We start from the raw sequence: 13,361 nt of genomic DNA on the forward strand, positions 1-13,361 counted from the left end.
CAGCCAATTCAATAAAAATACAGTAGAAGCCACTTAATTGCACTTCGGATTAACGCACATTCCATTTAACTTCATCGAATCCCAGTTCCCATTCACTGCATTGTTAGTGGCTCCGCATATCTACACGGCGCATTGTCACAAATGCCGGATAATTGCCCAAAATACGCTGACAAAAGGGATGTGCAGTTAAGCGGACTCTACTATATGAAATGTAGGACTTATCAAACTGCCAACGTCAACAGGTGGAGTTGACAGAGCGAAGTCTTGCCAAGCCTATCGACCATCACATCATGTGTGCAAATGATGTGGTTTAGCGGCTATTGACACAACCGGTAGTTTGAACGCTATTTGACCGGTCATTTAAACAACATCACGTGTCATTTTATCGACTTGATGAGGACACAGGCTTGAATGACGCAAGAGACCTTTGGTTGGCATTATCCTTTGTTTTCGAAGAGGTTGGACATGGCGGTACTTCAACAAGTAACGCTTTTGTGGTTAGAACAACGATTTTGTCTCACGTTAGTCAACCAAACAAGTGACATAACCTCGTAGCCTCCGTTGCAGGCTCTGAAGCGGCTTTTTGGGGGGCTAAATAATACACTTTTTGCAGCCACCCCGTAACTATCAGCCACCCCGTAACTATCAGCCATCCTGTAACTATCAACTATCCAGGCGGCTGATAGTTACAGGATGGCTGATAGTTACGAGGTGGCTGCAAAAAGTGTATTATTTAGCCCCCCAAAAAGCCGCTTCAGAGCCTGCAACGGAGGCTAATAACCTCGCTTGACTTTGGTGGACAGCAAACAATCCAATAGAAAAACGACTTTGTGTGACGTATTCAAATACGCACGTGGACCTTGGAGTCAATCAAGGAGGTTAACCGTTATATATAACCTCCTTGAGTCAATGCAGCACCCAATGACGAACTTTGGTGTAGTCATGAGTCCTCTATTTTTAAAACAACTGACTGTGAGTTTCATTCTGAAACTATCGAAATCATTGGGAAAAAAATAACCCCTTGTGTTGATAAAACCATTATATAGTATTTTGTAATGTTTAGTATGACTTATCACACTGCCCACGTCAGCAGGTTAAAATGGAGTTGACAGGGCGAAGTCTGTTGTGGTTCATAATTCCAGTGGCTATTGACAGAACCAGTCGTTTGAAAGGTATCTGACCGGTCATTTAAACAACATCACGTGTCATCTAGTCCACCTGATAAGGATACGTGCCACAGGCTTGAATGGCGCAATCATGTTTACACTGGAAAATAGACCTTTGGTTGACATTATTTTTTGTTTTCGAAAAGGTCGGAAATGGCGGTGGGCCAATGATGGCGCCTAAGTAAACGTTTTATTAGTATACTTTTGACAATATATTGACAATATAAAAAGTGCACTGAAGTCCAAAAAGTGTCTTCTGACTTTCCCACAGATCATACATGTACAGTCTGTACTACAACTTAGCTTAACCTGAATTTCTGTTCCAAGACAATGTCGACTGAGTAATAAAATGTATATGGTTATACATGTATCTATAAGAAATTAGAACTTCAACAGCCTACACCAACATTTAGGTGATGTGGCCTGATTTTACTACCACGAATACGGAGGTAATATTTTCGGTCTGTCTGTCTGTTTGTTTGTGCTTGTGTGTGTAGTAGTAGAAGTACTTTGTAGAGTGATAGGAATAATGGTGCAACTGGCAGGATGAGAAGGTTGCTTTCGCCTGGTTAAAAAATTGGGCCCCAGGCTAACAGGAAAATGCATTACTTACTAGACAAAACAACTTGGAAAATGAAGACAACAAGAAATTCACAAAAAACTCTAAACATTTCAGGGAGATATGAGATCTTCCCTTTCGTATTCTGCTATGCAACTGATGAAACTGACAATGTTTAAAACAAACAAGTGCTTTATTCATCGAGCCTTCAAATGTGAGAAGTTTTGATCTAGTAAGACACTTTCATAGACAACAGTTATTCTTGTTAGAGTGAAAAACTTAAGGTCATGTAGTTGGCGACTATTGAAGATGTGAAGACAAATAATATCATATTACATAGTATATAAGGAATCTGAGACATTTATCATCCAAACACCATAGTACCACAAGGCAGCTAGTTTTCAAAATACTTCTGATAATTTTTCTCCATTGTCCAATAATTACACTCCATATCTTTATTAACACCGAACACTAAAGGTACATGGTCAGGAATTATCTACAAAGACCACCAATGAGAATTCAATCGTTGCATAGAGACTTGGACGTCAGACTGCTTCTCTTGTGGTGTTTAGCCCATGGAAGGAAGTCCTTCTGTAAAATAAAGGAGTGTTTGGGAGAAACATTGGCTCTGGTTTAAGTTTTTGCAGATGATATATACATTTTCTTTCACTTCTTGAAAGTGAGTGAGTTCTTATTGCCACCTACATTTTGAAACAATACAAAGATATATCAGGATTATACTATTTCCCACTATTTAGGTGAATCCACATTTTATTAGCTACGCATTATATTATATCCAATGTACTGATAAGTGTTTTGAAATCAATCCTTCAATTGGCTTTCTACTGACGTGTATTATCTTAAGTTTTATACTGCATGATTGACCACCTGGCAATGGCAACCGCTTTTTCTCGATCCTAAAAATGTTCCCCTAAAAATGTTTCCCATAGGCACAAGCATTAAGGGCTCTGCCCAAGGCGACAACTTGTCCAATGTAACCGCTTTTCCTTAAGCTTGGTCCCCTGGGTGGTCGCCTTGGGCAGGTTTGACTGTAACTGTCAACATTTCAAAAAGAGTGATGTGACGTAAACTGACCAATGAGAACGTCCCGTCGGGGCCGCAGTATGCCCTGTCCGGAGGGGGGTTTGGTGGAGATGAGTTTCGCTGCGGGGGCCTTGCCTCCTCGGGGGCTGCCCAGACTACGGTTATCGTGCTCTGCGGCTGTCAGGATAGGTAAGAACCGTTAAGGAACATACATGAACGTCAGGATATATATACTTGAAAAACTCAGCCTTAAGCAATGTCCAACATTTTAGACTGAATCAAAGTCAGGATTAGTAAGATCTGTTAAAGATACATGAATGTACAGGATATACTCATTTGAAAAAGTCAGCCAGTGTCTAAATGGAATCAAAATTAGGATAGGTTATAAGAACCGTCAAGGAACTGAAAACGGATAAAAATTATGAATTTGTTAGAAATAGTCAGTCTCAAACAATGTCTAACATTTTAAAAGGAATCAAAACTTGTATAACTGTCAGTGAGTAGCCACAAAAAAACTATTCCATCATGACATTGTGCTTGCTTGCTTGCTAATGCTTGCTTATGTCGAGACCTTCCAGTCATGAGTCTACATGGCAGCCCAAGTGTTTTGGTCCTTCATTGCTTGGAGCATACTATATCCACTTCAAGTCCAGTGTCTTTTTTTAGAGTGTCTATAAATGTTGCTGCAGGTCTACCTGGCCTCCTTTTCCCATGCTTGGGAATCCAGAGTACCAGGTTAGCTACTTCTAGTATACATGTAAACATTCATCATGTATCGAGTGTGAACCATGATTGTAGATTTGCGGAAAAGGATATTTGCAGTGACAGGGAGGTACAGCAGGTCGGTTTCCGTGGTGATCTCGATGTGATGCGCGATCCGGCCAACGCCCTTCTCGCCCTCGGCTCCGACAGCGATGGCGTAGATTTCGAGGTTCAGGTCCGCCTTCATGCCAGCCGCGATCTGGGGAAAAACAGCATTTTTCATCAATTCTGAACTGAAAACAGCATTTTTCATCAAATCTGAACCGTCTTTAGGCTACCTAATAAAGCATACATTGTGTATCATTCACAGAATATGATCATGGATTTGTCAATTCTCATGGTTTCGCTGCCACTTTGAATTAGTTTAAAAAAACACATGTAATTGAGGCCTTCTCAAGAATGACCTAGACATCGGGATATCTGAAGTGTACAGTCCATATGCAGGAACTGTTCGAACTGTGAAAATTGCAAATAGGGCCACTCCTGCCAAAAAACATAAATGCCAGTACTCCAGTCTGCATTTTATTAAAGGAGGCTAACTAATGCTGCATTAAGTATTCTAAGATTTCTTTCAATTTACCTTCTATCTTAAGGTGGTGGTCTTGGGGCATCCTTCAGAATTATAAGTGCTGATGTTACACAGCCCTGTTTTCAGATTCATGTGGTGTTTTCTTGAGAGTAACCAAGTTCTTCTGACAAACTTTAGCACATGGTAATCTTTAAAAGGATTTTAAAGCCTTGGACAGTGTTTTACCATAACTGTTTACTTACTGGTCCAGGGTTGTAGAGGACACGGAGTCCTGTGGAGGGCGGGGGCTGTTTGACCTTGAACCGGCAGCTGTCCACGCCCACGTTCTTCAGCTGTACCGGGTACACGTAGGTGTTGCCCTCCCGCAGCACTCCAAAGTCAACATCCTGTAGAGGGGGGGAAGATTTTTATAAAAATGAGTTCTTCTTCTTCTTCCGGTAATGTCCATCGGCCGAAAATCGGCCATCACTGGCATGTCACGGGTCAAAGGTCAGGTTCTAAACAGGACTGGACACCCTCGAGACGAAAGTGGCCAGGGACGGGGACTGGACGGTGGCTTCAGGCAGTGCATTCCAGTCGCGGACAGTGCGAGGGAAAAAAGACTAGAGCCTGTAGTCTGTGCGGCAGTTGATGTGCTGGAACTGTTGACTGTGACCTCTCCGTCTTCTCCTGTTGCTGTCAGCCAGGGGCTTCAGGATGTCGCATCTCACGTGTGCTAGATCATGATGGATCTTAGTGAGCATAGTGAGTCTGATGGAGCGGCGACGGTCTTGAAGAGGAGCTGTTGCATAGTATGTAATGTACCACAAAAACTTTTAAAATTGATCTATTTGACCATGCCCAACACAAAGTACAAGACTAGACTGTATAGTTAGGTAAATCTAATATAAAAAAAAGGATATTGTTCAGTAATCTGTAAATCCTTACTATTAAACATTTGGGAGTGTTTCATTTTTGCGGTGACCTCCCAGCCGCAAAATCATGACGCACCAAATACATGTGCATGGGTGTCCAATGTATTACAGTCCTTCAGAATCGTGACGGTTTTACTCACAAATTTGAAACACCCCCAAAACCTCCTTTTCCAGCTTGAGTCCCCGCAAAATAACAGTGTCAACGTTGACATATTATCCACAATGCAACTCGCTGCACCTGCGCAGTTAGAACTATGAATAGGCTTACTGACAGGTGTTATACAAAATGACACATGCAAATTGTGTGCGGAAGGGCTTATCAGTCAAGACTAGATGTCTGGACTAGTTTAAATCATCCATAGAAAGACACATAAGGACACACAGAAGACAAGTGACGTCGTTGTCTGAAGAACAACGGACTCCCTTAACCTTCTCCCTGCTGCCTAACTTTATATAACCAATAGGGAATTGGGTGCCAAACGGCTAAACAGCTACTTCAGTATGCTATAGGTTAAGCAAGTAAGCAAGCACAAAATTAAACTAGTTTAACATTATACGTACATCTGGAACTGCCATGAGTCCCCGCAGGGCTCCCATCTGCCTCATTGGAGGAAGCTCCGGCCACGGACGATGTCTGAACCTTCCTGCGTACAGGCTCCTCAACCAGAGAAAACTGGAGAGAAAGAAAGAAAATACATCAAGTCAAGTCAAAGCCTTTATTTATCTTTGAAAGTGCTTGTTTGGCCACATGGCCACTTTTCAAGAAGGTCAACTGACTATAATCATTATTGTTATTATTATTACTATACTATTATCAGTTTACATTGTATATCACATCAACATTACATAAAGGCTATATCCAGATTCTAGTGCCCTCTGCCAAGGGAATTGATTTTCATGTCTTTCACCTGCACAGGTTCAGATTATTTAATCAATTAGCTTGTAAACAAAAGATTTGTAGCTTTAAATAGGGATGAATGGATTCTTATAATTCATTTGCCTTTGCCTATAGATTTACTTCTTTGTATTGTATAAAATACCAAGTTTTGGGTCCCCTGGTAACTTTCCTTCAAACTGCATAATAAATTATCTGATATTTATGTAACTATGTAATTCCATGGACTCTGAGGAAGGTTATTAAATATGACATGTCATGATCATGTAGTTTATATTACAGACAACAGAATTATGGGTAACCAAAGGGTGGGGGGGCAAGCTACACATTGCCATGACAATGAGTATGGGGATCAATTGCGTGTTGTGTCCGGTCTGAGAAAACGATAAAGAACAGGTGATTTCTGTACCTTTTCATTCGGTAAGGACCCGGGTTTTCCTCCATCCAGAGCGCGCGGCAGCCGGACCGTCTCCCTGCGCGGCTGGTTGTTGACGTCCAGCAGAGGGCTTCGTGTCGTGACCAGCTCTCCGTCAGCCGACGACAGCTGGTTCGACCGCGAGGTAAACTGACCAGAATTCTCCAAGTTCTCTGTGAACAGGAAAAAAAAGGGTAAAGATATGGTTGAATCTCTGGCAATTGTTGCATTTGGTGACATTGTGAAATCAACAAAATATGGCCAAAGCTAAGCTGTGGATTGACTGCATGTGACTGGCAAAAGCAAATGCACACCAAGAAGGCACACAGCATAAATGTTTCAAGAGTTAATCACGCAGTTAATAGAGCAGTTGGGTTAATTGTGCACACAAAAGAAGACACAGCACTTCAAATATCATGCATATTACAATGTTTCTACAATTAGGCACTTGTTAGATTTACAGAGCAGCAGGGTTCTTTGTGCACACCAAAAAGGCACAGCACATCAAATGGGGAGTTTCTACAGTTAAGCAGGTGTTAGCCTTACGTAACAGCGGGGTTATTAGTGCACACCAAGAAGACACAGCACATCAACAAATATTAGACGAGTTTCGACAGTTAAGCACATGTTAGGCCACACCAATATAATTTCTTGGTTAACAGATTTTTTATTTATTTTAGCACGACATCATTAAAACAGAAAGCTGGGGTGAAAACTTGTACCTGACCATGTTCACTCCCTGAAACTGTGTGCACCAAAGTACAAACTTTCCTCAGTCTGAGATTCTGTTTTCATGTTGATTTTCCAATCTAGCATTTTTTCAAAAATTCCGTTAACCAAGAAATCAAATTGGTGTGGCCTTAGCATTACGAAATTGCGGGGTTAATCGTGCACACCAAGAAGGCACAGCACTTCAACAAACATCATTATGTTAGGCACGTGTTAGATTTACAGAGCAGCTGGGTTATTAGTGCACACCTTTCCCACCTGGCGCGGGTTCCGGGTGTTTGGGGATGGTGGTGGGGCGGAGGGACAGGGAGGCGGAGGGGGTCTCGGAGGGGACGCTCCCCTGGGAGGTGGAGTCTTGGGTGGGTGTGGGGTTCCCTGTGAAGCAAATTCCAGAATGGTTAACTGAATGTACAAAGGACGTGTAATATGTTGTGTATTCTATAACAATTGTATAGAAAGACAACTTATAGTACAGTATGACATTTTTTCATTTAAAATCTTCCATGATCCATGAAGCCACGCCATTTCCCAAAGTCAAACAGAGTTTTAGAAAATGACGAACAATGAAAAAAAAGAGGGAAAGGGGATTAGAATTTTTCTCCTGACACCCCCAAACTTTCTAGACGAATAAGGCGATAAAATAATCAACTTGAAGTTGTTCTATGTGTACTGCTTTTTTTTTGGTATCAAATGGCTTACTCAGTGTTTGAATAGTTTACATGCAATTATTGAAAAAAATGCTTAATTATGTATATTAACAAAATAGAGAGATATGCTGGACACTTTTTGATGACTGGTTAATTGATTTGACAGAGATTTTTTGTCTACAATTATGGAAGAAATTGGAAATTTCATTCAACAGTTTAACTGCCAAACGAATGCTGTAGTTATACACTCTGTGTATAACTACAGCATTCATTTCATCAACTTGAAGTGTTATCAATATGATTATACTGTACCTGGTTGGGATGGGAGGGTGACACCAGCTGCATGTGGGGTGGGGTTCTTAGGCCTGAGGGGGGTGGGGGTCCCGGTACCACTGGCATGAGCTGGGGTGGGGTTCGTTGGTCGGAGGTTTGGGGTAGTGGAGGTGATTCTCAAACCTGTTAAACGGAAGAAATAAGAATGATCATTTGTACATTTTCATCATCAGAATAATACTGTGGTAGTGCAAAATCTTTTAATCAATTGTAAACAGGTTAAATGATAAAGTAATAGACCTATATATTGTGTTCCCATACAGCCTTACATAGGGTGCTTATTTTCTTGGTTGTTGGGCATTTTAAAGTAGAAAATTTAGCAAGCAGTCAAGATGAAAACAGAAGACATTGTGTGGTCACTCCCTGAAACGTGTGTACTTCCGTACAGCCCTCAGACTCTGTTTTTAAGTTATCATAATTTCAATTTATAAGTAGTTTCTGAAACCCGAGACCCAACAAGCAAAACGGATGTTGTCTTTCTTTACATCTGAAAATGCTTTCAGGTCCAAGTTTAAGTAAAACAAGATTTTTCACACATTCTTTCATGCATGCCCCTAATGCAACATCTGTGACTTACCAAGCGATGGTGAGTCCTCAGTTGTTATGGGTGTGTTTTCTCCGGGAGAAGGTGGAAAAGGTCGTGGAAAAGGTCTCGGTAAAAGAAAAGAAGGGAGGTGTGAATTCCCAATTCCATTTTTAAGGAGATTGCATAGCAAAAGGCTACAATTTTGCTGTCCAAAATTAAATAGATTGTAGCAAATATCTAATCAACTCAACTTCAGATCTTATAATGTCGCAATTCTAAGTGTCACTTTGCGTATTGTCTGTTACCTTCCTAACCGAAGTTAGGTACCCATTTATACCTGGGTGGAGTGAGCGAGGCAATTTGTGTAAAATGCCTTTCACAAGGGCACAATATTGGACAGGTGGCATGTCAGAGGATTGGAACCCCTTGGCTCCTGGGCCTAACACCCTAACCGTTTCGCCAACATGACGCCACTAAGATAGGTTGCAATGCTAAAGATTCAGAAATAGACAGCTAACCTTGCACCCTGACTAGATGCCCGCTGGAGCCCTGGGGACTCTCCCCCACACTGATGGGGCTGTCTGGGTTACTGCGGATGACCTGTGACCCATCGCGCCGAGGATCGTGTGCGAGCTCCCTCGTAAGAGCATCCATGTCTGGAGCCTAAAGAAGACAATAAATTCTCAAAGATCAGATTAAGACACTTACTTTCATCAACATCATTATCATAATTCTTACTCTAACGAGTTGAAGCATAATACAAAATTCAGCTTCCAGTTTTCTCTTTTGTACATCATTTCAATCAGGTTGTTTCCGCTTTGACAAGTTTCAGACTACAAAAGGATCTTTAATCTTATTGGCAATCCATCAAGATCGTTGGAGAAAGGGTACATACATTTTTCTTCATTTAACATTTAAGCCCTGCAGATTTGTCTGCAACCTGATATAAATTGTGCTTGCACGCGTTAATTGGGAGAATACCAGCTTCTGGAGTTACTGCATCAAAATTATACAAGATCTAGACAAAAGAATTGATCAGAATTTGATCCTTATTCGTGACCCCTCCACTCGACCTTGTTAAAAAGCGGCCTTGTGGCAGAACAAGCATTCAAGGCGAAACAAAGAACAATAAAGGCTTTGACTCAAATTGTAAAATCTGATACCTGGCTCATGAGGAAGTGCTTCCCCATCTCACTTTTGAAGTAAGGCGGCACGTCCTTGTTCTTTAAGGCGTTCCTTCCTTCCTGCTCCTCTGCAAGCTCTCGTCTGGTGAAGGATGATTAAAAAATCATAATATTGTCATACATTTAGTGAGTCAAACGTAAAAACAAATGAAAATTCTCCACTGAAAAGATACAAAATCCATACAAAGAAACAGAAATTCTAAATAAGAATCACCCAACCTGTTGCTCATGCATGAGTATTCCAAGTAATGCTGAGATGAATCAGTTGCACTAGTCCAAAATCATTTTGATGTAATTTCTATAATTCAATTTGAAGATTATTGTACAAAAAAATGTAGTAACTGTTTATGATATGAATGAGTTCAGATTTTAAAGACATACCTGTCCCTGTCCCAGTCGTCCTGTGTGCGTTTGTTCCTGGGTGTAGGAGGGGGTTCAGGTGGGGGCACTTCAACTGCCTTCTCGTATGCAGAAGTAACATCACCTGAGGATATAGAAAGGTATGTCATTATTTAGTCTACATACATATCAATTCAAGCTTAATACAAAAAAAAATTTTTTTCATCCAAAAACGAATCAAGAATTACAGTACTATGGAATCCTATAGTATCATGTAATATGGAATCCTATAGTAGCATGTGCTATAGAATCCTATAGTATCATGTACTATGGAATCCTATAGTAGCATGTGGTATGGAATCCTATAGTATCATGTACTATGGAATCCTATAGTAGCATGTGGTATAGAATCCTATAGTATCATGTACTATGGAATCCTATAGTAGCATGTGGTATGGAATCCTATAGTAGCATGTGGTATAGAATCCTATAGTATCATGTACTATGGAATCCTATAGTAGCATGTGGTATGGAATCCTATAGTATCATGTACTATGGAATCCTATAGTAGCATGTGGTATGGAATCCTATAGTAGCATGTGGTATGGAATCCTATTGTAGCATGTGGTATGGAATCCTATAGTAGCATGTGGTATACAAACCTATAGTATCATGTACTATGGAATCCTATAGTAGCATGTGGTATGGAATCCTATAGTAGCATGTGGTATGGAATCCTATAGTAGCATGTAGTATGGAATCCTATAGTAGCATGTGGTATGGAATCCTATAGTAGCATGTACTATGGAATCCTATAGTAGCATGTGGTATGGAATCCTATTGTAGCATGTGGTATGGAATCCTATAGTAGCATGTGGTATAGAATCCTATAGTATCATGTACTATGGAATCCTATAGTAGCATGTGGTATGGAATCCTATAGTAGCATGTAGTAAGGAATCCTATAGTAGCATGCAGTATGGAATCCTATCTAGGTACAACTGTACAAACACATTACATACACTAGAGCTGTACATGTGTACCGGGTACGCTGTACCGATACGGTAAAGGGTACAATCAATTAGGTACGTACAGGTCCAAAATACCTGACCCTGATGTATAGGTACTGGACCTGACTCAGGGGATGGCCACTTTGACAGATAAAATTACTATGAAATTACCGTGGCAGTGCTCTAAAGCAACTCTAAAGAATGTGGAAAACACATTTGCAAGGCTGGAGTCTAATCTTCATCTGTGTTTTTATAAAAATAATACCTAGCACAATCAAATAATATGTTTTTACCAGTTCAAACATGCTTTTGACCTTATTGAAAATCAATCATTTTTCGAACAAGTAGTTTAGGTACAGGTTCAGGTCCGGACCTGTACCTAAACCTGTGTACCCGTACCTGTACCTGTACCTAAAATTTGTTTAGGTACACAGCTCTAACATACACACAATGTTATATAAAAAAACATACATACAGATACATGTAACTATACAGTTACTAGTACAAACATGTACTTACAAATTTATTTATTCATTGAACTTCTCCATACAAATGGATGGCATGACGAAACAGGTGTACTCCCGCAGGGGTCACCTTTTCAAGGCCGCCATGCCGAAATGCCCAAATGCATACAAACACACAATACACCTAGTAAAAATAACTGTTGTTTGGGTGTGTGTGTGTGTGTGTGTGTATGTGTGTGTGTGTGTGTGTGTGTGTGCGTGTGTGTGTGTATGTGTTTGTTTGTTTGCGTGCATTTGTAAGTATGTGTGACACATGATGATGTAAGTATGTACTAGCATATCTTTACTACTACTAGTATTATATATATATAGTGTTTCGCTGAAATGAGCTTATGAAGGTTGCTTACCTAGTGGGATGCTGAAGACCAGAGCCAGTAGTATGTAGTTGAGGAAGCTCTATGCTGTTGGCGTGCTGACCTTGTACTTGGCCTCCAGCAGGGTACTGGTCACAGATGTCCCACAGATCAACACTGACGGACTGGCCCAACAGCACCATCTTGAGGACCTTCCTGGAATTGCAAGGAAGATTTTAATAAAATTATTGCATCTTTCACTGCAGAATGAGGTCTTGATTCTATACTATAGATGAACAGATGGCACAATGACCTGCGCCATGGAGTTGGTTTTGTTAAAGATCTCTATAGCTAGATTCATACTATATGGTTAGATGACATCAAAGATAGGATCATCACATGTTCTCCAAGTCTACTAGCGCCCTTGGCCACTTAGTGGCGCTGAGCATCCTCTATCCACCATCATCCGAAATAAAAAGTTATTTTCTGATTCTTTTGCTTTTGCACCAAACTGCTTTTTTTTTTTCATCAAGGCTCGAGGCACAACAATCAGCAATTTGCATGAGACCAGAAAGGCACACATGTGATGACGGATTCTTGAATGTGCTTTCACTTGAGGCGTGGCTTTCCTCAAAAACAGGACCCTGCTACTATTGCAAAAAAGTGGCAGCCTACTAGTAGCTATAGGTTAGTTACCTTTAGGATACCTTTAGGACGTCTCGGTGTAGTTTACCCATACTACGTCCTAACTTCAGTTTGTCTGTAATTTGCATATCCATTCAGATTCTCTCCAGCCACACTTATTCAGGTCCCTTCTGTCTCGAAGATACTTGTCCAGATACTTTCTGTGGCGAAAATTTTGTGCCATATTTTTTAAAGGTGTCTTTTTGGCTGCACCCGTTTTTCAAATACGTAAAATGGAGGTCCCGTGTTCGAGGAGCTACCACGAGCACGTAATATTAAAGGGTAAGGCTGCTAGCAACGCCTGTAAAAATATACCCTGCTACTGAAACAGCACAGAAACTTGTTGACCTGCCACGAGGTGAACAACAACAAACGCATGTTTTAATACACGCACGCACATGGATACAAATTCTATCCTCTAGTTAGCACTCACTGAAACATCTGTGCTTCTCATCATATCGTCAGAAGTAACCTCACGTACCATGTGCATAGACTTCTGAGTCTGTCACGCCAGGTAAGCTGTACTTTAGCCACAGGACCGATGTTTTCTACGGGCACATCCTCCTCTCTTCTCTCTTCTACCGCCGCCATGATGGGTCATTGGTGGGTCATTGGACTCTACCACTAACTCGAATGTGGAGAGCGCAGAAATAGAATTCTAAAAAAAGATTTTGTGACAACTAAAACAAACACTTTTCTTTACAGAACGTTGCAAAAAGAGAATCTTAAGTCTTTTTGAATTATCAAAATATAAGACGTTTGTCAGGCATGAATAAAATTAATACGAATATTCAATTTCTTTTTTTTA

General features: G+C 40.7%; 1 protein-coding gene across 3 annotated transcripts; it reads right to left on the reverse strand.

The window, feature by feature from the left end:
• Window positions 1-1,899: 1,899 nt before the first annotated feature.
• On the reverse strand, window positions 1,900-13,149 carry LOC136438240 (uncharacterized). Of its 3 annotated transcripts, XM_066433013.1 has the most exons (14): window positions 13,035-13,149; window positions 11,924-12,085; window positions 10,085-10,187; window positions 9,683-9,785; window positions 9,038-9,182; window positions 8,571-8,644; window positions 7,973-8,116; window positions 7,263-7,388; window positions 6,279-6,457; window positions 5,536-5,647; window positions 4,303-4,446; window positions 3,586-3,730; window positions 2,821-2,958; window positions 1,900-2,316 (listed from the first exon to the last, which is right to left on the reverse strand). In XM_066433013.1, exons 7-14 carry the CDS (start codon window positions 8,057-8,059, stop codon window positions 2,294-2,296), a joined length of 954 nt encoding a protein of 317 aa, XP_066289110.1. In that variant the 5' UTR covers window positions 8,060-8,116; window positions 8,571-8,644; window positions 9,038-9,182; window positions 9,683-9,785; window positions 10,085-10,187; window positions 11,924-12,085; window positions 13,035-13,149; the 3' UTR covers window positions 1,900-2,293. The 3 variants fall into 3 exon arrangements, with proteins under 3 accessions (XP_066289110.1, XP_066289115.1, XP_066289102.1); XM_066433018.1 differs by having other exon boundaries at window positions 7,272-7,388; window positions 8,571-9,182; XM_066433005.1 differs by having other exon boundaries at window positions 8,571-9,182.
• Window positions 13,150-13,361: the final 212 nt, after the last annotated feature.

This window comes from Branchiostoma lanceolatum, chromosome 1 (assembly GCF_035083965.1).
Source record: "Branchiostoma lanceolatum isolate klBraLanc5 chromosome 1, klBraLanc5.hap2, whole genome shotgun sequence".
Taxonomy (NCBI): Eukaryota; Metazoa; Chordata; class Leptocardii; order Amphioxiformes; family Branchiostomatidae; genus Branchiostoma; species Branchiostoma lanceolatum.